At 53.5% G+C, this 24,182-nt stretch overlaps 1 protein-coding gene across 2 annotated transcripts in view; it reads left to right on the top strand.

The window, feature by feature from the left end:
• The window catches only part of IGFBP2 (insulin like growth factor binding protein 2), a 24,920-nt gene extending 738 nt beyond the window's left edge, over nucleotides 1-24,182 (top strand). The window contains exons 2-5 of one of the 2 annotated variants that reach the window (XM_035007179.1): nucleotides 1-215; nucleotides 21,120-21,349; nucleotides 22,106-22,246; nucleotides 23,683-24,182. The exon at nucleotides 1-215 is cut by the window's left edge and continues 33 nt beyond it. In XM_035007179.1, coding sequence (XP_034863070.1) covers nucleotides 1-215; nucleotides 21,120-21,349; nucleotides 22,106-22,246; nucleotides 23,683-23,847 — 751 coding nt within the window. In that variant the 3' untranslated portion in view covers nucleotides 23,848-24,182. Of the gene's footprint in view, nucleotides 216-2,832; nucleotides 4,903-21,119; nucleotides 21,350-22,105; nucleotides 22,247-23,682 lie in introns of those variants that run through there. The other variant, XM_035007178.1, reaches the window with a different exon arrangement.

Genomic DNA, 24,182 nt, shown 5'->3' with positions numbered 1-24,182 from the left:
CGAGCTGGTCCGCGAGCCGGGCTGCGGCTGCTGCTCCGTGTGCGCGCGGCTGGAGGGCGAGGCGTGCGGCGTCTACACCCCGCGCTGCGCCCAGGGGCTGCGCTGCTACCCCCACCCGGGCTCCGAGCTGCCCCTGCAGGCGCTGGTCCTGGGCGAGGGCACTTGCGAAAAGCGCCGCGACGCCGAGTACGGCGCCAGCCCCGAGCAGGTTGCAGGTAACGCGGACTGGGCCAACTAGTTCGGAGAAACTTGCAGGGCAGCGGAGCGCGGGCCGGGGGCCGTTCCGTGGGGGAGAGTCGTGCGACGGGAGCGCCGCGACCGCTTTAGCGGACGGACAGCGGAGTCCTCGACCGGGTGTGGGCGACTGCGTGGGAGGGGGACCCGAAAGTCAGGCCCGGGGAGGGGAGCTGGAGTTAGAGCGTGCGGGAGAGCCCTGCCTGCTACCGGTTTGGTCGGGATAAACGGGCAGAGAGGAGAGGCATCCCTGATACCGTAGTCTTCCCCGGGTGGAACGTACCTCGACTTCTGTTTTGGAGGGGGGATTTCCTGGGGACGAGGGTGTTGGCCAGACCCGGGGGAGTAAAAACTTGAGACTTACTCGGGGCACAGCTTGAGTCGGGGACCGCCGACCGAAGGTTCCTGGAAAGGTCCCGTTGGAGGACGCTGCTGGGGGGCGGAGGCTGGCGGGTGTCCGTGACTTCGGGGACGTCTGGTGAGAGCGGGGCTCTAGGAGAAGGCGGCAGCTCATCGAGGGACTCTTCTGTCTGGGATGGTGAGGTGGAAAGAAAGGAGTTGGTACTTTGTAGGGTGGGTTGCTTAGGGGAGAAATGCAAACGGGCGCTGCTCTGTTCCGTGGAGAGCGAAGGCCCGTGCTTCTCTGTTGGGTGGAACAATAAAAGGGGGGCATCTGGGAGACTCAGCCCAGCAGTTCAGTCCGTGTAACTTAAGCCGGGTCGCCGGCTGCAGTCCCGGGGCGGGGGCAGCCGTGCTGCTCACTTGAGCATCTGGGCCCCAGGGCGGAAGGCAGGACGATGCCTGGGCGCTGGACCCGGCTGCTCTGACCACGGGGAGGTGTTACTCCCGTCCTAATCCGGGGGGGATTCTTCCTGTCCGGTGGAACTGGGGCCCTGCGAGTCTTTGTAAGCGATCCTCATCACCCCCCCCCCCCCCCCCCCGCCCAAAAGGTTTCTGAGGGACACGACCAGGCAGTCAGAATCTCACTTTTGGTTTTTGTTTTTAAAATTACAAAAGCCTCCTGCCCCAGTGGTCTGGAGGAGACTGTAATTATTTTCTTTCTTCTTGGAGACAGTTGGGAAATGTGTCCACTGCCTGCCGCTGTTGTTTTAAAAAGCAAGCGAGTCTGACCAAGTTCTTCAAGCTTTTAAAAAATAGAAAGGACAGAAAAGGGATAAGTGAAAACGTTCTTGCTTGCTTGTAACCTTCTGTGGTCATAGTCCTGTCCCCCCGCAACAAGACCCTCTGCCCCCCACCTTCCTCTACCCAACTATTGTTTTTTCCCTGTTCTCCTTGGGAATGGAATTGGGGGTCAGAGTTGAAATCTTTCTTCTATTTCTCTGGCACATTTTGACCTTGAGTGCGGAGCCAGTTAGGGCTTCCTCGGAGGGAGCTAGCAGAAACCCTGAGTCCCTTTCTTCTCCCTCCGCTTGCTTCCCTTCCTGCCCGCCTTGCCTCCAAGTTAACCCTTCCCTCCTGCTTCTCTGAGAAAGTAATAATAAAAGGAAAAGACTTGGCCCTGCCTTCCTCCTCCGTGGCCCCCTCGTGCCCGCCCCCCAGCTCCCCCACCAGGGAGGTACTGTGCTTTTTGAGCTGAACTCTGACAAACTAAACATCTTCCTCAGCAGGATGAACTTTTCCAAAGGCTTCCAAGTTCATAGACTCGTTTGGATTTTGACCGTCTTAATAAAGTGCGTGGTACAGATCCTCCCTAAACCTTGTACTTTTTCTCACCCTTCATCCTTCTCACTGGCAGCCTGAAAACCAGCTCTCCTGCTTCCAAGCCCCAGAACAGATGCGGGGGATTCTCCCCATTCACTCCTCCCTAGAGCCCGAAGGGGGGAGTTGTCAGGGGAGCCCAGGGACAATAGGGTGAGTTCATGGGAAGAATGTCACTCTGGATTTTCTGCCTGGTTATGGGACTCCTTTCCGCCAGCTAGCCCCAGCTGCCTCCTCAGCCTTCTCCTCCCAATGCCCAGACAGACGCCTTCCGCATTTTTCTCTGGTGCTCCAGCCTGTGAAGAGGGGACGCTGGGGGTGGGGGGTGGGAGCTAGATGTGGAAGCCGGGTGGGCACCCTGGAAAGAAGTGACCCAGAGGTGTGAGGAAGGCTGGGCGAAAGGGGGCACTGCAGGGAGAAGCCTGGGCTGGCAGGGGTGCAGGGAAGAGAGGGACATGTTTTGAGGCTTCTGTGCAGGAGAGGGTCTTGGGCTGGGGCAGGGATGTGGCACTGCCTGGTGGAGAGCCCTGGGGTCCCGGTTGGGGGGTGGTGCACAGAATGTGGCCCAGAGGAGACCAGAGCACTGAAAGCTGCAGGCTCCCCCCTCCATCTCCCATCCCCTTTTCTCCCCTCTCTGAAGAATGAGCTCTCTCCCATCCCAGACTGCATTCCTCTTTGAGCAGGTTGCTTTTGAGAATTTTAAACATACCCTCTTATTTTGAGGCAGCAAACCCCAGCAGTTCCGGCTTTGCTGTTAGCTCTTTTGTCTTTGTTCCCAGGACTCAGGGGCTGTGTCGCTGACTTCCTGGGGACGGCTGGGATACAGGGGGTGGGGGTGGGCACATCTGCGGGTGCTGAGCCTCCATCCCTTGGGGGTGATGGGTTGGGACTGGTTGGTTCAGAGAAACTTAGAAGTCAGACTATGGGTTGGAGTAGGTGAGTGAGCCTGGAAGAAAAATGGGAGGGGGGGCACCCTGAGATCTGGGGAGGTCTGGATCTTAACAGTGTGTGGGTGTGTTTGCTGGTGGAGTGGGCAGAAGTGCCTAGAAATGTCGGGGTAAGAGGAGGAAGTGGGCTCCCTTTCAGAATTCAGGGCCGGCGGGGCGGACTGGCTCCCTCAGCATCTCCCCTGCCTCCTTCCCTGCCGCGTACAATGCCTGGGATTATGCCGAGGGGCGGAGCCGCCCAAGTGGCCGTCTGGCCGGCTGCACATATAAAGGTGCTATAGAAATGTGCAGGCATTCAAAGTCCCAGGGCAGGCAGGCGGGCAGGCGGGCGGGTCTGAGGAGGCTTTGCATCTGCAGTTGCTGGGGGAGCAGAAAGGGGGGCAGAGGCGAGCGCTGATTTACAGTGGTTCAGTGCAGCTTCAGAAAAGGGGAGAAAAGCAATGGGACTTCTGGCTCAAAGCGCTGCTTTGCATCTTGTCTTGCATAAATTTGCATACTGAGTTCAAAGTCGTAAAATAGACTTGGGGAATGAGTGGGACCCACTGTCACTGATTGCTAACACCACTACCTTCCGCCACCCTCCCCCCTTCTGGACAGAACACCCAGAACTAGCTCTGCTAAGCTGCTCCGCCTGCGTCACCACGGTGCGTTGGAAGGAGGAGATGGGGGAGCTGAGAGCAACTGCTTCTAGGTCTCCGGGAGGGACACGTGTCGTTCCTGGGCCACCAGACCAAGCGGGGTGTGCCTGTGTGCACTCTGGCCTCGGAGGGAGGTCTGGTCTGGAGGCTGTGGCTCTCCAGGTCGGAACCAGCCCTGCAGGCAGTGTTGGGCGGGCTGCCTCCATCTGCCATTGTGCTCGGAGGGCTGGAATTTGAGGAAGTCGCAGAATCAAGGTTTTTTGCCTGCCATCTCCTTACTCACTTCCCCTATGTCCGCATTGTTCACCATGATAGTTCCCTTTGTGAGGTAATAGATTCCCATCCATTCCTCTGACAAGGTATTTGAAGAAGCTTTGAGAGAAAAAAAATCCTGTGTAACAAGGTCAAAGGACCTTATATTAAAAAAAAACAACAACAGGACTAAGGAATCTCTGAATTAGCATAGGTGGTGGTGTCTGGGGGAAAGAGGAATCTATGTGTTCGTGACCACTGCGAGGGTCTATCTATGCAATGGTTCTTGGCCCATTTGGACTATTGAGTTTCCTGGCAGGCAGAGGGAAGAGGGAAACTTAGATGGTTCAAAGATTTAGCTTACCTTAGCACTGAGCTTTAAACTAAAATTTTCAGGCCAATCATTCCTTTGGGTTAGGGAACTCCGTGGAAGTGAGTCCTAGAAAGACGCCTGCAGGTTACTTGGGAGCAGGAGCATATTTGGTCCCCATTGTCCAGCATTCAAGGGCTTACTTAGAATCCCAGTACTGTAGCCCATTTATCAGGTTAGCTTCTAGTCGGGTCTCACATTAGCTATTCTCTGCCATAGAAAACTGGATGCACAGTTGCTAAATTTTGATATGAGGAAGTTCCAAAAATTCTTGGTTCCAGTGAAATGCAAAATAGGACGACAGTACCTGGGGGGGGCGGGGGGGTGCACAGCAGGGGCTGCTGAAGGGAATGAAGGAGGAGCAGAAAATACGCAGGCTATGCCCACATTTGGTTTTGTTGTTGACCCTCCTCACATACGACAACACGGTACCACCACCACCACCACCACCACCACCACCAACAAAGGGCTTGGTTATTATTATTACTATTTTTGAGGAGCCTCCGTCACCAGGGACTGCATTTCGTTTCAGTCTGTCCCTTCTTAGTGTTCCTAGCCTCCTTTTCCTCCCCTGCTTTCTCCATGTTGCTTTCCTATCCACCGCCCCCCCCCCGGTCCCCTGGCCCCCATGGCTCCCCTATGCCTCTCCCGCTATGGCTGTGTCTTGAACACCTGGCTGGATGCTAAGGCTTGAGAAATGGCATGGAAGATAGATCTACCCCAGCCTTCCACAGGAATCCAGGTAGGTGGCGACCACGTAGGTGATGGGGATCACAGTGCTGGAAACAAATCTGATCCTGAAATGAGGAGGGTGGTTGGTGGCAGTACAGGGGCTGGGCTTGGTGGGGGTGGGGTGGGGTGGGGTGGAGGGGGGAAGGGGCCATATCCCCAAGGGGCTTTGTGCTGGGGCTGCTCCCCCTGCAACCGAGGCAGGGAGGAGCAAGGTTATGCTTTTAAGTCACCAGGGGAGCTGGTGTTCTGCTTGGCAGATGTTCTAGGCCTTTCTACTCCTTGCTGTCTCTGGCCAGCATTTTGCTGAGGTGGCAGGCACCTGCCAGGGGTTCGGTCGCCTTCGCATCTGTCCTTGTTCTATCATGAACTGGCTTCCTAGCCTGCGTTGTCTCCTGTCTTCCAAGAGCTCTGTGAGGGAGAGAGGGAGGCTTTTTACCTCCATTTCGCAGGTGTGGACTCTGAGGCTCAGTTAGGGGACGCCTGAGCAGGTAAGTCATGAGTTGAGAGGCTGACCTTCCTTCTGTTCGCCTCCGCCCCGTGGTCAAGCAAGGGAGGGGGGCTGTTGGTTGCAAAAGCCTTTGACCCTGTCAGCCAGAAAGTTTGTTCCTGGACACCTGCCATGTACGGGCCAGGTTTGCCTATTTGCATTCCCTCAACTCCACTGGGCGGCCCAAGGCCTGGGGACTTCAGAGAGGGAGGTGACCAGTGTGCAGCAATCGGGAGAGACAAAAGGATCCCGGGGGAGGGGTGGTGAACAGAGCTGGGGGGCGGCAGCCTGGCCTGTGCCATCGTAGGAACCGGGGTCCCTTGCAGATCTGACTTGGAGAACCTGAGTGCTGATGTTCGTGGGCCTTCCTCAAATATCAGTTTACCTGTTGGTGGAACGGGGATGACTGTCTCTCTTCAGTGGGGTGTGTTTGAGGACAGCTGTGGTGCTGGCAAGCGTCTGGCCCGCTGGGAGCCCGCGCTGGGCTGTGTCGGGCGGGACATGCGTCTCCCCGGAGGCTTTAGCGTGGTGCTTCGTGGTCCCGTCCTGGTGTGAAGTTGCTCTGGCTCAAAGCCCAGTTACCAGCCACATCCTAGCCACCCAAGGCAAGAGATATGTTCTCCCTGAGCCTCCGGTTCCTTCTCTGTAAATCAAATATTGATAGCACCAACTCCATAGGGTGGCGCCCGCAAGTGTGTGTGTGTGTGTGTGTGTGTGTGTGTGTTGACAGCTAGATAATACAGACAAAGCTAAGCACTTTGGTTTTTTTTTTTTTTTTTTGTAATCACTTGCTTTTCATCTCTTCACCTATAAAATGGAAATATCCATACCTCTGGCCTACTTGCATGGACCGTAGTTGAGCTGTTTGTAGAAAGGGTAAGGCAACTGTACTTTAAATACAGTATAAGTGGATTTGTGTCAAACAAGTGGTCTGAGGTAAGCAGGCTTCCGTTTTTTAGGGATGAGTTAGGCAGTGCTCTTTAGGGCCCATGCCCTGATGTCTGGGGCTGACCGTTCTTGGTCTGGGAGCTTCACCCTTTAACGCCTCAATTGGGGGTGGAGGGACTGCGGGGACAGAAGTGGCCCCAGGGTTGGGTCACTGGGTACTTGTGCGGGCTTGCTGCTCATAAGCTGGCGACAGGGCTGAGTTCTACCTTCACCCGGCCAGCCAACCTTTAGGACCCAGCCGTCCAACTGCAGGTATTCGGAGGAGCAGAGGATCCCTGAGGCCACAGTTCAGGGGTGGGAAGCTCCTTCCCCCAGGGACAGCCCTCTACAGGAAGCCTGCAGGGACCCAGGCTTCAGAACAGTAGGGTCAGGCAGGAGCCAGCCTGGTCTTAGCACACTTAGTACCTGGAACATGGACCAGGGTGCGCAGTGGTGGAGTTGTCCAAGCCAGGGAAGGCCCCTTGGCACCCATTTCCTGCTCCAGGAAAATGGGCTTTCACATCTATCCTGTCTGAGCCTCCGGTGCCAGAAAGTTGAACGTGATCCTGGCAAAGACATTGGATGTTCTATCCAAAAAGTGACGTGTCCTTACTACGCCATCTGCAGAGTGGACCGCATTCCTGAGTTGGGGAGCAGCCTCTCATTTCGAAGGGGTTGGTGGGTTCTCCACAGGAGTGCTGGATTGGGGGGGTGTTGGGGAGAGAGTTTTCTGGGCACTGAGCTTCTTCCTAATGTCTGATTCCATCTGTGGTCCCAGAAAGCCCTCTGAGTGACCCCCTGTCTGGGCATAATGATAATGACCGTGTTCTGGAGCCTCTGCTGGAGGGGAGGCCCCAGGAAGCAGAGAAGGGGGATGCTTGAATCTTCAGGGTCAGCAGAGGCTTGTAGTGAAACCCAGGACGGTTGGGACAAAGCACAGTATTTGCCACTGGGAATCTGAGGTGGCCAGTTCCTTAGACTCTGAGGGCCTTCAGGATTGTGGGGAGGGGGACACAGAGGAGAAGCCCACTTTACAGATGGGGTAGTCAATTCAGAGAAACTTGTTGGCTTTCAGGTTCCAGGATAACTGCTCCCCACCCCCACCTCCACCTCCACAATGAGTAGAGTGTCTGGGCTATGGATTTTTTTTTTATCCTCCTGGAAAATGGACCATCCCCCTATGCCCCTGTCCCTCCTTGGCCACTCCTGTCCTTTATTTAACAAAGCCAGGGAAGATCTGCTCTGGCTCAGCTATTGGGTGTCAGGGTGCAGAGGGAGACCTTGCTCAGAAAGCCGGCTCCCCCGGAAAGAAATACAGAGTCGACTGTAGTCAGAAATTGTTTCTCTTCCCCCCCGCCTTTTTTTTAGTGGGGGGGGGCACTTGGCAGCCCGTGGGGCCCCTTCTGGCCGCCAGCCCCGCATTTCTTCCTGGCTGTTGGGAGGCAGGGCAGGAGAAGAGATTGGGGAGAAGGAGCAGGGCCTGGCTGGCCTCCAGCTGTAGGGCAGGAGAATTGGCCCACGGGCCCCCGTTCAGTTGGCCTGAGCAGAGCAGAGCCTGGGGTTTCTAATTAGTGGGTGGGTATAGGTGTGTCAACCTGTGTTTCATTCAAGGAGCTGAGTCCTGGGAGGCGGGAAGTCAGGGAGGGAGGGCCTCAGAGCCCAGGAAGGCCTCAGCAAGTTGGGGAGGTGGGACTGGGACGGGGGCTTAGCGTGTTGAACCCCTGAAAAGAGTCAAGGAGGTGGGGCCTTCTTGCTGGAGGGATCTGAGCTGGATTGTGGGCTGCAGTGAGCAAAGGGTCTGTCCCAAGGGGTAAAGGACAAAATAATGATAATTGAAGTGCTTTCTTCTAGACATCATCAACTTTGACCAAAGTGCCCGTAGGGTTTTTTCGGTTTTGTTTTTTCCAGCTCTGTTTTAGCCTCAGGATTCTCCCCACTTGACAGATGAAGAAATTGAGGCTGCATTCCGGTTCCAGTGCCGAGCAAGGCAAGCACAGACTGAGTGGAGTCTGGGTCTCCAGATGCTCAGCCCAGAGCCCCATTCCCTCAGACTCACGCATGCAAAGCAGCTGCGAATTATATATTGCTGCTAGAAAAGCTTCTTTCCCCGGGGAGCTGGTAATTAAGGCATAACTTCTCAAAAATGTTCCTTTATGCAGCTCCCCAGGAAGTTTCTTTCAGGTCTATTGTCTTGACTTCTGGATGGAGGTGCAAAGTTGCCTCTGGGTGGTGCAGTTGCTTTCTAAAGTGCCTGAGGCCAAGATAAAATGAAAATGGCAGTCCCCTCGGGCCCTGCCTCAACAGCTGCCTGATAAGGCTGGGTAGTTTCTGTAGCAACAGCGGCAGGAAGTATGGCAACTGGGAGGAAGGGGAGCCCGGTTGGGGTGGGTGTACAGGATCAGAAAGGCTTTCCAGGTGGGGTGGGGTGGGCTGGCATCTGACTGGCAACTTCCCTCCCAGGGAAGACAAGGTCCCCTGATGAGGGGACGAGGTGACCGGGAACAGAAGGAATAGAGCCCTGGGGTTAAAAGCTTCCGGTTGAGTCTTTCCCTAGATGACGCTAATGACCGGACACCATCCTGGCTGGTTAAGAGTTATGAAGCCGAACAACCTGGATTTTGTGTTGGCTTTGCCATTGACGACGTGACTTTGTGCAGTTGACCTTGAACACTATGGCTTTTTTTTTTCTTTTAAAGATTTTATTTATTTATTTGACAGAGAGAGACACAGTGAGAGCAGGATCACAAGCAGGGGGAGAGGGAGAGGGAGAAACAGGCTTCCCGCGGTGCAGGGAGCCCGATGCGGGGCTCGATCCCAGGACCCTGGGATCATGACCTGAGCCAAAGGCAGACGATTAACGACTGAGCCACCCAGGCGCCCCTGGCTTTTTTTTTTTTTCTGATCAAGGTGAGAGGGAATAAGAAATTATCAACCTCATGTGATTGCTTGATGATAAAATAAAGTTCTGTACACAAAGCGCTTAGCACAGAAACTCTGATAATCAGATGATGTCATACTGGTTCTCCTTCCTTCTTCCTCTAATCTCAACACACAGAAAGGAAGGAGAAGTCCTCTGTTTTCCCGTGTTTTCTGATTTGCCAAGTGTACTAAGAACAGGGACTGAAGGATCCAGTTTGGAGGAATGGCTTCTTCTGTGTGGTGTGGCTTCCTTGGATGGCAGCCCTTTGGAAAGTCCAGAATGGGGTTAGTGGTAGAGGGTTTTGCAGTGGGCAGTCCTGGCCTTTGATGCCACGGTCACTCATTATGGTTCTGCCAGTGGTTGGGAGCATGGCCTGTTTATGCGCCAGAGGTGAGGATTCTCCCTTGAAGCTCTGCGGGTTGTCTCTGGTTCTGTTTGCTGCCTCCCGGCCAAGAGAGCACAACCAAGGAAGACCCCAGATGTGATGCCGTCTTCTATCAGACACAATTAGTGAACTTTTAGTTGAAGAAAAAGAAAAGCACGGTGACCTATTTAAAGACACTTATTTATATTCAGGACACTTCTTGTGCTGGTTTTGAGAGTGTGGCAGGCAATCCTGGACATCTTCACAGGTTTTTAGTTTCTGTTTGCACCCTCCGGGTTCAGTTTGTCAGGCCCGCAGTCTCTGGGAACAGTTGGGGATGGAGAAGAGGTGGGCGGAAGGGGAGGGTGGGAGGAGACGAGTGGGTAGGACCTGGTCTCTTATCACTCTGGGAGGTGGTCGGTGGGGTCATAGCCTCGGAATGGAGTGTAGGGACAGTTGTTTGAATGTGGGTCCCAGGAGAGGGAAGCGTCCTTTCTCTCTCACCTCCTTATTTCATTTGCTGACTGCCCTTTTTTTTTTAAACTCCTGGTCTCTTTTGCTGCTGTGGGGCCTGGATGGTGAGGGAGAGGCCAGAGAAGTGAAAATTAAATACAACACGATACTCCAGGCCGGAGAGCGGTGGGATGGTCTTCGGGGAGTCAGCTGTCCTGATGTTTACACACTGATTGAGCGCATACCGTGTGCTGGGTGCGAGAATGTAAAGACGCAGTTGTCCCACTACTCGTAACCATGCTTTTTCATCCTGGAGGGGAGCTAGCGAAGCATTTCATTTTATTTAAAACAATTTTTTTTTAAGATTTTATTTTATTCTTTTACGTCATCTCTGTATCCAACGTGGAGCTCGAACTCATGACTCCAAGATTAAGAGTCGTGCACTTTACCGACTGAGCCATTTACCAGATGCCCCAAGAGAAGCATTTTATTTATTTATTTATTTATTTATTTATTTATTTATTTATTTTTTAAAGATTTTATTTATTTATTTGACAGAGAGAGACACAGCGAGAGAGGGAACACAAGCAGGGGGAGGGGGAGAGGGAGAAGCAGGCTCCCCGCAGAGCAGGGAGCCCGATGCGGGACTCGATCCCAGGACCCTGGGATCATGACCTGAGCTGAAGGCAGTCGCTTAACCAACTGAGCCACCCAGGCGCCCCAAGAGAAGCATTTTAAAAAGTTGAATATTAACTATGAAGAAACTAAATCAGTAGAGGTGTATATAAATTTAATGCAAGTAAACGGGGCAGTTCTTTTAGCCTTTTGACCAAGGCTTTTGGGAAGTTCTCAACGTGAAATAATGAGAGCCCTTGCTGGTGAATAGAGTCACAGAAGGAAGAGAATCAGGTTTGACGGGTATCTCCTTCCGACTCAGAAGAAGAAGGCACCATCTCATTCTTCCAGAAAAGCAAATGGAGTGCACCAAATGTCCTTCCTGCCCTCCTTTCATTTTTTCATACTTTTCTTTAAAGCGATGTGGAAGCGAAGTCCAAATTTGCATCTTCAAGAAGCTCCATCCTTTGGAGGAAGAAGAGAAAGCAGGGACCCAGGCTTTTTGCCAGTGCACTCTAGTTAGGGAGCTGTGAGGGAAGCTGAGTCAAATAAAAGAGTGCTTTGCTCAGGGATGCCTTCATAGTCTCGGTCCAGTGGCCTTTGGACACTTGGAAGCCATATTGTCCTTCCTCCTTGAAAGGTTCCTCCTAAACTCTACCGGAGCAAGTCTGCAGTTCTTACCCATTTGCAATGTGTTACCTGGTTCAGTCCTTCCTGTGGAACTCTCGGGTGGCTTCTATCCTGGATCGCTTCTGTTTCAGTTTAAGGCTCTTACCTCTCTGGGCCTCAAGGAGCTGGAACAGGTGCCTCTCTTCCACTGGGCATGACTGGCCCTTGGGCACCCCCCGGGGCCCTGCGGGCTGGGCCGGGATGAGCTCGTCCCCTTGGCTTTCTATCCTCAGGCCTGCACCATCTTGATTTCTTCGTTGTCCTCTCTTTGACCCTGTGACTGTCTTCCCCTCTCTTTGGGGTCTTTGCTCTGACTCATTTCCTAGTTCTTCATGCCGCAGAGACCTGGCCAGGAGCCCAGGGTCAGTTTCTGGCAGGCAGGTGACCCTGGTGACACTGCTGGCCTCAGAGTGCCAGTGAAGTTGGCCATGTCACTCATGTTCGGCCCTCTTGCACCCAGTGGGCTTTCAGAGGCACCCCAAGTTTACTGATACCCCTCCTTGGCAAGGAGAGGGAGGAGTGAGTGTGATGAGGGAAGTGACTTTTAAAGAAAATGGTTGCAGGGTGCCCTCTGGCTCAGTGGATCGTGTAGCTCTTGATCCCTGGTTGTGGGTTCGAGCCCCACGTTGGCTATAGAGATTACAGATTACTTAAAAATAAAATCTTTAAAAAAATAAAATGGTAAAAATGCAGACAAGTAATAGGAATCATGCAATAACACCAGTCTGCCCCCGAGAACTGGGAGTGGTGGACATTTTGTCCTGTTGGCTTCACATCTCTTTAACCGACTGAGCCACCCAGGCGTCCCAGCTTCACGTCTCTTTAAAAAAACGTTCACCCCCCCCAAAAAAAACCCCAAAACAAACAACAACAAAAAAACGTTTCCCAATGGCCTTCCTTACCAGCCTCTTGTTGCTGTCCCTTGTCCCCAGAGGCAGCCACCAGCATGCATTCCTTTGTGTTTCTTCTCCTTGGCTAAACAGATTCGTCAATAGATGGCCAACATCTAGAGTTGTTCTCTGAAACTAAGTTACATGTGCAAAAAGGTCTCATTCTGCAACTTTTTCCCTCTGTCGATATTAGGTCTGGAGATCTGTTCTGTTGGATAGATCACAGGAGTGATCACAGGTCTGAGCAATTCTTGTCAGCTGCTGTGTAGTGTTCCATTGTACTGACCCTACTGAACTTACTTCTCCGTTCACCTGCTGCAAGGCTTCTGGGTCGGGTTGCTGGTCGTGTTTTGCCATTACAGGTAATGCTGTAATGCACATCGTTGTGCACATGTCGGGGAGATGTAGAGTTGCTGGGTCGGGTACATTCTTCCTGTTCCTGTAGCCCCTGCCCCAACTTTGCACCAAAGCACACTCTCTACTCCCTTGGGCTTTCGGCGGCTAGGTCACCTTGCCAGGTTCTTGGACGGCTTTAGTTGAGCCAGAGGAGACATGTTTGGGACCCGTGGAAAGGGGTGAAAGCTGATAATGCTGTTTGCCCTCTTGCTTTCAATTTCTCTGGCTCTTAAAGGACAGCCTGGCTCAGAGAGTCCCAGGGGACCTTGGCTGAATTTGAGCCTGTTTTTGTTTTCTCAAACGGTGTGCCTCAGTGCTGACCCGCCCCAGGTCTTTGTGATTCCAGGAATGACCCTGGTGTTTATAAAGCAGCCCATTAGAGAGCACACAGGCAGGGAAGCTCTGTAGAGGCTGTGCTGTTTCTGCTCACTCAGGGGGAGCCCGAGAGGAGACGGCGTCGTGAGGGCATGCTCTAGAAATCTCCATGATGTTTGGCCAAGAAGGGGCCCCCTGTGTGCATCCAAGCATGCATATGTGTCTGTTTATGAACCCATGAGTCTACGGATGGAAAGAGCTCTCGAGGCTGTATCTTCCCAGAGTGTATATGTGAAGTCCTATCTCTTAAAAAGAAGAGGCATCGTTCTCCCATCCCCAGGAAGTTCTTCAGCAAACTGAGGCAGGAGAGCGAGAAACGCAGAGGAATGGGGTCTCGGAAATGCCAGAGCTTGGAGGGGTTGTTAAAAATCCCCAGAGTCCTTGACCTTTACCCAGGCTTGCTGTAAACCCCAGGGGGCTGGAGTCCAGGACCAAGTTCTTCAGATGATTTCTGATAAACAGTCATGACAGGGCACCGTTCCCCTAATCTAACTCCCTGAATTTATAGATGAGCATGTTGAACCCTACACATCTTGACCATGCAAGCTCTTTTTTTTTTTTTTTTAATAAGTAATCTCTGCATCCAGCGTGGGGCCCGAACTCATGCCTCAGAGATCAAGACTCATGTGCTCTACCAACTGAGCCAGCCAGGTGCCCCCATATATTGAAGCCTACACGTCTTAAACCCCTGTTGGGCATCACTCAGAATCCCAGGCAGGGTGCTAGCATTGGGATCAGAACCTTGCACACATACCCCCCCACCCATTGACTTTCAGGCCAGCACTTTTCTTCCTGCTGGGCTAGAACTAGTTTGCCAAAGTTTTGAACCCAAGAGGTGGCGTTCTGAAGGGAACCCAGTAAGAGTTCAGGATGGCTTGGCCAGCAGTGGGCTCAATGCCCTGCTTTTGTGCATAATCTCTAGTGTCATCCATTCCTTCCCTGCCTGAGCGTGGCCACTGGCCATTCCCCTCCCCGGAGTTTCAGGGCTCAGCCACAGCTCACTGGGCGCTAGGCCTGCCACTCTTCCGAGTGCAGGATGATGATGCCCAGGTGAAAGTGACCAGTGCTCCTGTGGGACACAGCCTGGATGATGCCTGGATCGGGAACATCTGAAGAGGCTGCTTGCAGCTATTTCCTACCACAAGGGGATTCCTTTTGTGCGAAAGCCACGCTGAGGGGCTCCTGGTCTGTTGCCAAGAGGGTTTCTCACCGAACGTGGTGGCATCTGAGAGACATCAGGTTTGCTTTGCTGGCGCTGTGCACTGAGTAGGGCCTCCGAGGGTGGGAGAGAATGGGAAGGGAGCTTAGAAGGGAGCTGGGTGTCAGCAGGGGGTAGATGGGCTGACCAGGAGAACGTCATTCCCGGAGCTGGAATGTGCCCCGGGTGCCAGCCTCCACCACAGCAGACGTCCATGTGCACACTCTTCAGAATTCCCCCGTGAGAGGCCAGTGTGGCCTGCCGCCTCTGACCTTTAGAAGAAAGGGTGGAGGGAGACACGTAAACAAGGCCACTTCCCCAGAGAGACAAAGGACCTCAGCCGAAAAATACCACAGAAGCTTCCCTTCCTTCCCCACCCACTGTTAACTGCTGCCTGCCTCCCTCCCCCCACCTCCCACGTGGCCTGAATTACCCACCCCAGCCTCGGTGGCCTGTGTTACTGCACACGGGGGCCACAGTCAGCCATCCGAAGGCGCTGGGTCCCCTGTGTGCTGGTGAGTACCAACAAGCCTTCTCTCCTCTGTGCGTGCGTGGTCCTTATGAGCTCCTTCCCCTCCCTCCCTCTCCCCCTCCCTCCCTTCCTCTCCTTCCTTCCCATAAATTCTGTGAAGTTAAAGTAACTTAGGCAAATCCACGCTTGCCCAAGGACTTCCATCAGATGGCAGAGACCTGTGATGTTTAGCGACATACAGAATTCATATGATCAACAACATCAGGCTTTGGAAGGAACATGCAGATAGTATTGCAGAACTTTCTCATAACTCATCTTCCCCACATGCGTATGGCCGTCCTACAGATCAGGTCTCACCCACCCTTGCCTGGTGCGTGTATCTTCCATTTACCCATTTAAGAAATAGATCACCTGTCCGCACGTTTCTTCCGGAGCTTGATTTTGCCAACACTGGGCAAATGGTAATGATAAGTCGTAGCCCTCGCTCGAGTAGGATGATTATTCACATTTTTCACGCTGGAGAAGTGAGAGTTCAGAAAGGTTCAAGGGTTTGGCCAATGTCACAGGTGAAGCAGAAGCAGCAACGTGGGGAGGCCTCTTGACTCCTGGAGTTCTTTGCCCATTTGACTTTGTTAATGAATTGTCCACTGCCATATGGATGTTAACGGAGAAGTTGTCCACGAGGGAGGAGGAAGATGGGAGTTAGCATTAATTCTTTTGCCCGACATGTGTCAAGATTAAGTGCACTTGGGGAGAAACCAACAAAGCAGGAGGCACGTGAGTTCTGTGCCCAGCGAGAGTGGAACCGGGCAGGCGGCCAGCCTCCCACTGGCCCATTGCTCGGAAGGGAATCCCATTCTCACAGGGTCTGGAATGCCGGTACCTATGGAAGGAGGTGAATCCATAGGAGGGAATGACCGATTCAGGGTCAGAGTAGATCCTTTCTGTGGGGCCCCTGGCTCTTAGATTTCCAGATCATCAGGAAGTAGGCTAAGGAGAAGGTGGGAAATGGCTAGGTTTTCTTCAGAATAAAGACAAGAAGAAAGCAGGGAGGCATAGTCATCTGCTAGGAAGATGTGGCATGTTCTGGGGGAAGTTCCCTTTTCTCGCCAGGTCTGCATAAGGACAGAGCCCCACTCACACTCTAAGCAAGAAGAAGTAGGGGGTTGCTTTTAGATTTGGGGGGCCTATTTTCCTAAGAGGGCTTTAGGGTTTTCCGTAGATCAGGAATCGCCAACTGTCCATTGGAGCACAGAGGTCAGAGCATTGCACTGGGAGGAAATGTGGTTTCACAAGAGTAAGAATCTGTCGAACACAAGGGTTTTCATGCATCGAGTCAGGTCGTCGGTGCTACGATCCAACAAGATGATGTCAGGGAAAAAAAAGGCTAAGCCAAAATTAAATTTGAAAACCAGGGTATTAATGAGTAGTCTGGAATGCAGAATGAAGGTGCAAAGCTCTTTCTCCTGGAGCGGTAGCTTCCAGCTGCCCTCCGGGGCCACCTAGTAAGGCTGGGTCAGAGGACAACGTCGGGACCCCACGCCGATTGTGAAGCACCTCTGTTGATGGCACAGAGGTGGTACATGCTCCTCTAGAGCAGGTAGTAGTCCTTCTGGGCCTCGGGTTTGCTGTCTTTAAAATGGGGCAACTCGTCCCTTGCCTCTCGTTGTCCTTGCCTTTCTCAACTGAGCTCCCCTCCAGGTGCATGAGGTTGAGAGTATACACAGGACGCAGGACACAGGACGGGAGTTCTCACGCTCCAGGCCCTCTGTGGTCTCCCCCACTTGTCTTTGGAAAAGCTTTACCTTCCATATATAGTCAGCAAACTCCGTGCTTCAGTGTTGAACCATTTCCTGGGGCGCTATGTAGAGAACAGCTAATCCTTAGGCGAAGATCTCTGGGGACCCAGGAGGTCATCTCTAAGCCCTAAGCCTTTTCTAGTTATGACATTTGGGCTGCTAAGAACCATTTCTTAGACTGACCTTTGCCCTGCAGCCCACGGAGCTGCATACATAAGTGGTTGCATAATAAATATTCTGAACCTCACTCTTGGGCAGGAAAAAAACATGCAACTTGGTATTTTTGTTCTGAGGGCAAATTCCATCTCTAGTTGGAGTTCTTCATTTGGAATGTTTTCCTTCAGACCGCTCCTGTCACCTATAGGAGAATGTATGGGAAGCACTGGGTAATAATGTGATGATGCCCTTGTACCTGAGTGTCGGGCTGCCACGTGGGTACTTCCCCGAGTGGGGGGGAAGTGGGAGCCCTTAAGAGCTGGCTCTGTGTGCTCCTACCGTGTGCCTGGCCCTGTGTCTGCGTGCAGCATCTCTGGGAATCTGGCTGCCCCCTGGAAGTGGGTGTTGTTTGTCCGTGATTTATAGATGAGCAGTGGAGACACAGAGAGCTTAAGTAACGTGTCTGGGGCTGCACAGCTAAGTGAACACCTGGGATTCAGGCGATTAGACTTTGGAGCCTGAATTCTTGAGCCTCTCTGGCTGGGAATAGAAGAGTCAAGGAATCAAGGCCTTTCTCAGTCTGCAAGCTTGTCTGATCTCTACCCAGTCAGCTGTCTCAGTCCCTTCGCTGGGCTTGGACCTCAAGATGTGGAGCGTCAGCATGTGCGTCAGCAAACGGGACCCATGGATTTCTTCATCTTATTGGCATGTTCGTTGGCAGTGTTGGGATAAATAACGGAATGGGATGAAACCTAGCCTGGAATCCAGGTGGCCTCCGTGAGGGCGGACAAACTGACCTTTACTTCAGAGAGATTGGGGCTATCTCAGGATAGGAAGCTAATTCTGTCCTCCTGGGAGCATACTGCCCCATTGGCTCCCATCTTCTGGGGCCTGGCGCAGGGCTGTGTTCAGATTGTGGACCCTGGACGCCTGAGCGTTTGTGGCCCTTCCTCTACAAAAAGATGTTAAATCATATTTGATAACTGCATTTTATAACCGTGCATGTATCTGTATCGTAGATTGACTTTTTAAAAAAATTTACCTAAAAGCATATTTTTCCTTTTGATTTTTTTTAATTTTTAATTTTAAAAAAATTTTTAAATTTATCTGACAGAGAGAGACACAGCGAGAGAGGGAACACAAGCAGGGGGAGTGGGACAGGGAGAAGCAGGCTTTCCGCTCTGATGTGGGGCTTGATCCCAGGACCCTGGGATCATGACCTGAGCTGATGGCAGGTGCTTAATGACTGAGCCACCCAGGCGCCCCTTCCTTTTGATTTTAAAATAGACCCCCACATTCCCCAGGCCCGTGGGTGCTGTGCCTAATGACAAGCCAGCCCTGCCTAGAGCCTGCAGGCCTGATGCATATTTACCTGGGTGCATCTCGTTCATCTAACGTGTTTTCAGATACCTTGTTCTGAGCGCTAAACGTGGGCTGACCTCTGGGACTCAGCCAGGGAATGCTGCTTTGTCCCCTGTCAGTGGTCCGAGTGCCAGGAGAGCTTGGGGAAGGGGGAACAGCATCCTGGGAGTCCTCTGGATGCCTAGGGAAGACCTCCTGCCCCCCCGCCCCGCCCCCCCCGCCCCCCCAGGCTAGAAGGTGGACAAGTGGGCCCCAGAAGTGTGCTGGGAATGGAACCGTGGTGGAGGGTCTTAGCTGAGGGAGGCGAATATAGTAGAGCTCGGATCTGCCTTATGTGGGGTCTGGGGTCTTCAGCACAGGGCTGGGGAACTTCCAGGCCTCTGGATAAAGCCTGACTTCTGAAGGGAGGTTTTTTTGGGGGGGGGGCATTTTTGCCTTCCCAGGGCTATATCTTTGGTTGTCACAACTTCAGGAGGGCTCCTGGCCTCTGGTGGGTAGAGGCCCAGGATTCTGCTTGGCATCCTGCAATGCAAAGGACATCTCCCCAGTGAAGAATCCTGGTCCCAGTGTCCGTAGTGCTGAAGTCGGGAGATAGGGTGCTTGATGAAAGTTTGGGGTGGGTGGGTGGGTCTAATCGAACATGGGGGTACAGAACTCCCATCCAGCTTGGTAGCAGATGCTTCAAATAGGCCATCCCCTGCGGGTGGTGCTGGGGCTTCTGGAACAGGATTTAATCTGTGGTGTGTTTGTTTATGGCAAAACCCAGGCTACCCAGAGCCCCTGGGGAGATAGCCATTCTAGAGAGAATTTTCCAGGTTTCAGAGGGCTTACTCATTTAAATATTTCATTTTTTATTTTTCTAAAGTTTAACAATTTTGGGTAGAAGTCTTTTTTTTTTTTAAATGCTGAATACGTGACATGTTAACCCTCTCCCCTTTCTGGACATCCCAAGGTCATCGTCATTATCCACACAACTCTTGTCTTGGGCTACACGATATGGAAGTCCTCAGGGGTCATCGGTGGGTGTAGAGTTGTTGGTGATGCACTAAATATCCCCAAAGTTCTTATGTTTGTTTTTTTTTAGTGTCCTCTTTTCTCCCTGCCATTTGATACTTCTCACCACTGTCCACAGGCCTTCCTTCTCTCTCCTTTTACTTTTGTTGATTTTATTCTGTGGTGGCCTTGGAAACCAGACATCCAGAGACCAGGCTTGCTGGAGCCGTGCTCCTGTGAACCGGCCGTGTTATTCCTGGGCTGAGTGTCCCCGCACCTTGTGAGGAAGGCACTTGAACTTGATGACGCATAGATGTAGTGACCGCTGTTTTGATGCTCAGAAGCTTCTCTTCCTCTGCGTCCTGGTTCTTGGTCGGGTTCCACATTGCCGAGGGAGCAGATGACGGATAACTGAGGCAGTTGCCGTCTTCGTCGTCATCAAAGTACTATCACCAACAGGACACAGGGTTTCTGTGTTCCAGGCCTTGTCTTAACGGCTTTACCTGTAACATACTCTCAGCCGTCCTGTATCTAACAGTTCAGATAACAAAATGGAAGCACGGAGAACTGTATGTGCTGGACAAAGACAGCTGGTATAAAAAGTCGGGAAGCTGGGGTTTAACCCGAGCATGTCCTACCAACCAGGGCTCGCTAGTCTGGAGATCACATGCTGGCTTTCTAAAGGAATGCAGCCTCAGCTGGTGAGGACTGGCCCCAGGAGTCAGGTGGCCAGACTCCGCCTGGGTCTTCTGGAACACACCCCGTGAAAGCATATGTCAGTTCCCCAGGGTGCGCAAGAGTGTCCCCATCCCTTAGTCGGCGAGGGAGCCCATGAACGCCACAGCTTGCAACAACCCAGAGCGGGCATCACGGCCCCCCTTTTACAGGTCAGCTCTTTCTACCGTGAAACACTGCCCAGGACGGTGGCCATCTGAGTGCACCATGCTGTGCCCGAATTCGGAGGGGACCACTGGGTCCTAAGTGCCTCACCCGAAACCCTTGTGTAGAAATATTGTAAGAGCCATTCAGTTAGATTATCGGGACTGTAAGTATTTGAAAAGCACACAAAAGGGAAGAAAAACGTGCAAAATTTTTTAGAGACACCCCCCCTGCACGTCTAGGTCTTGTTGCACCTGCAGGGAAGTGGCTCCAGGTGCCATGGTCCGAGGCCCTGTTGGCCCTGCTGTGTCCACAGGGGCTGTTTGAGTCCCGGCCCTCCTAGAGCCCGTGAGGACTTGTCTCCCTGGTTACAACTCTTCCACACCCTTCTTTCCGCGGGGCTCCCCTGGCTGGACCGACCTGAGCCAACGTGAGCCTGTGGTAGCTGGGGGATGCTCTCCTGGCCCCCTCCACCTGAGCTGTGCACTCAGCAGGAGCCTCTCCCTGTTGTTGAGGGACTGGTGGTTTAGGAAGGTTGAAAGAGACTTAACAGGTGCTCCTTGGAGAGGGGAGGCGTGGACAGACACGGAACGAGTCCGGGCCGCTGGGGGCAGTCCTGGAGCGGCTTTGGGCCTGAGTCATTAGGGCACCACGAGGAGGGGGCAGGTGGGCAGATGAAGAGTAATAGGGGTGTCAGAAACTGCAGATTCTGGTGGTGGCTCTCCCCGCTTCTCACTCCCTCACCAGACATGGCCTGGCCCGGGGATCTCTGGCAGTAGTTTTAAAAAACGGACCCAATCTGTGCCCTTTTAGGCCACAGATGATGAAGACCTTCACCTGGCGGTTCTGGCGGGTGAAGCTGGGAGGTCTTTCTAGGGGAGAATGATGGCTCCAGAAGGACTTAAGCCCATTCCGTGGTGAGAACCTTGCAGACACGTTCCTCCTTCCGTGCTCCTCGGCACCGCTCCGGATGGAGGCAGAACCCACTAAGCCTCCCAGGAGTTTTGCTGGAGTCAGAGGGGCCCATGTTCCCATGCCAGATTCATGGTCTCCGTCTCTGTGTGCCCTGACTTGCGCATCTGTCGAAGTTGGGGTAGCGCCCCCCACCATGGGTTGCCGCAAAACTGAAATTGGTTAGCACAATCTGTAAGTTGCTTAGCACAATCGCGTGGGTATCCATCATCTCCATCTTCAGGGCTTCGGACCGTCCCTAGGGGCCCCACCGCTCTGGAAACGGCACCTAGAGTTTTCCTTCCCTTCCTCTCTCTGCAGACAATGGCGACGAGCCCTCTGAAGGAGGCCTGGTTGAGAACCACGTGGACGGGACCGTGAACCTCTTGGGCGGTGGAGGCGGTGCTGGCCGGAAGCCCCTCAAGTCAGGCATGAAGGAGTTGGCGGTGTTCCGGGAGAAGGTCACCGAGCAGCACCGGCAGATGGGCAAGGGGGGCAAGCATCACCTTGGTCTGGATGAACCCAAGAAGCTGCGGCCGCCACCTGCCAGGGTCAGAGGGGCCGGGTCTGCTCGGAGGGGTGGGAGGTCTCTCGGTGGGGGAGGACACCCAGTACCATCCATGTCCTACTGTAGGCAAAGCACTTTCCTTTCTGGTTCTGCCACTGGCATGTTCAGGGACCTTCAGGCTCATCAGGGTCTCTTTCGGGGCCCTCAGTATCTTTGGCTATGAAAGAGCCTGGGTGTCTGGGTTCTTGAAGTCCCGTCCTTCTGACACCTCCACATTTCTGCTTGGCTTCAGGACATAGGCAAGGAGATGGATGCTAGAGATGGACATGGACTCACTTGAACTTGCTCGAGCTTGCTGGGATGTGTTCCTCTCACTCGGCTGCCCCCCCAACCTCTTCAGCTCAGCTCCGTTGTTTTGGGTCTTGGTCCTGGTTGGGTTGATGGAAAGGAATGGAGGTTGGCCCACTGGGTCGGGGTAGAGATCCTCCAGAGACCGCCACTTGAATTCACCTTTCCAAGTAGATCCCATTTTGGCCCCCGAAAGCCATTAACACAGAATGAAAGACGGGTGAAAACGCCCATCCATGTGACTTTCTTTAGGGGCTGGGGTGTAGCACGATGACATGTTAGTGAGCACTTTCGGAAGTCCCTGGTTCCACCAGCTAGCTCTGTGGCCGGGGGAACATCCCTTCCCTGTGCATGAGCTGCTTTCTGAGGTTGTACCCAGGACCAGTGTTCCGTGAGCGCAGTCTCCCTCTGAGCATCCTCTTTGCCCATCTGTCCCTGTCTGCGCCCACAGACCCCCTGCCAGCAGGAGTTGGACCAGGTCCTGGAGCGGATCTCCACCATGCACCTTCCAGATGAGCGGGGCCCTCTGGAGCACTTGTACTCCTTACACATCCCCAACTGTGACAAGCACGGCCTGTATAACCTCAAACAGGTGAGAGAGGCTATCCTTGGCCCCGGGCCCCGAGCCCCGAGCCCCGGCCGTGCCTTGCTCCTGCCCCCCCCGCCCCCCATCATCCCCTGGGGTCTGAGAGCTGAGGGGGGCATGGGGATACCAGCTGCCAGGCCTGTCGGAGGCTGACTCTACTTCCTCGGCTACCTGCCATCAGCCCTTGGTGTCCAGCTTGGGCGGGAGCCCCTGGGAGAAGCGATGCGGGGTTACACTAATGCTTCTCACTGTTTTATTGAGCATTAGAATCTCCTGGCAGGGACTCCTGGGCCTTACCATTCCAGAACCAAGAGCTTGCATTTCTCACAAAGTCCCAGGGATTGCTGATGGTCCATGGAGCACACTTCCCGAATCACTGATTTAAACCATTGAGAAATCGCCTCTGTTGACCCCCTCCCCCCCCCGGGGGGGGGTCCTCACTTCCCTACCTCCCTCAGCCCAGGCAGGCATCTTGCCCCTCGAAATACCAGCCTAGTTCAAAGCTGTGTGTCCTCTAAGTGTAAGCCGACTACCACATTTGGAGCTCAAAGGAAGAAATAGTGATCTCTGCTAATGAAAAACAGGCTGTGTCCTGTCCCTTCCCGGTAACTAAAGGGATTTTCCATGGTCATTAATTAGTTTATGGGGAAGAGCAGGGACCCTGGGACAGGAATTGGCTGGGTTCTGCATCTCAGCTAGGGCTCTTACTAGCTGTGCGACACTGGGCAAGTTACTTAACCTATCTGTGCTTCCTTCTGATCCTCTGTAAAGTGCTGAAATAATGGTACCTGATCCACAAGGCGGTTGTGCGGATTAAATGAACGTGTATGCTAGATAAAAACGGTAGGGGGCGCCAGCTGGCTCAGTCGGAAGGGCATGCTACTCTTGATCTCAGGGTCGAGAGTTCGAGCCCCACATTGGGCATAGAGCTTACTTACATAAATACATAAATTAACTTAAAAAATGAGAGCTAGGAACTGTAAGTGAGCAGTGTGTAGATGACTCCCACAGTGCAGGGCCCACACTAGGGCCGTGCGAGTGTTGACTGCTACCATTACATGCGGTTTTCACTTCACACTATAACTAAACCCCGGTCTGCTGGGTCCCGCACTGGGGGGGACCTCCCTGCGGGTGGGCACGGAGTCTTTCCAACTTGGGCATCCCCCAACACCTAGCTAACGTGGTCCGTGGGCCAGGAGCACCCGCGTCACGTGGGAGCTTGTTAGCCAAGCGGTTTCAGCCCTGCTCCAGACCTACTGAAGGGGAATCCGCATTTTAGCGATATCCCTGGTGCATGGTCAGGATTTCGGTCAGGGTTTCTCAGCACCGCCCTGCAGTGCTAGTTTGCACGCCCTGGAGCTGCTCAGCAAACCCCAGGCTGAGTGAAGGGTAGGAGAGGGGCTGGCTTCAGGGCTGTTCTGCACGTCCTCTTCTCTCCTCAGTGCAAGATGTCTCTGAACGGGCAGCGTGGGGAGTGCTGGTGTGTGAATCCCAACACTGGGAAGCTGATCCAGGGAGCCCCCACCATCCGGGGGGACCCTGAGTGTCATCTCTTCTACAACGAGCAGCAGGAGGCCCGTGGGGTACACAGCCAGCGGATGCAGTAACCCCCAGCCAGCCGGTGCCGGGCACCCCCGCCCCCACCCCCTCTCCAAACACTGGCAGAGAGAGGAGAGCCTTGCGTGGTGGGTGGGGAGGGTTTTCCAGGAGTGTTGACACGTGTATTTATATTTGGAAAGACCAGCACCGGGCTCGGCACACCCCCGCCTTCCCCCTCCCCAGCAGGAGCTGCCTGCACCCTCGCCTTCTCCTGTCCCAGCTGGGGAGGAAGGGTGCTTGCAGGGGTGGAGCTGGGGGCAAGGCTTGGGAGGGGGGAAAAAGAAATTTTTATTTTTGAACCCCCGTGTTTCTTTTGCTTAAGATTAAAGGAAGGAAAAATAAA

This window comes from Mirounga leonina, unplaced genomic scaffold (genome assembly GCF_011800145.1).
Source record: "Mirounga leonina isolate KUSES-001 unplaced genomic scaffold, KU_Mleo_1.0 Mir_151, whole genome shotgun sequence".
NCBI classification, from domain to species: domain Eukaryota; kingdom Metazoa; phylum Chordata; class Mammalia; order Carnivora; family Phocidae; genus Mirounga; species Mirounga leonina.
Note: the sequence above shows the minus strand (reverse complement) of the source record. Positions and strands in the feature narration are given on the sequence as shown.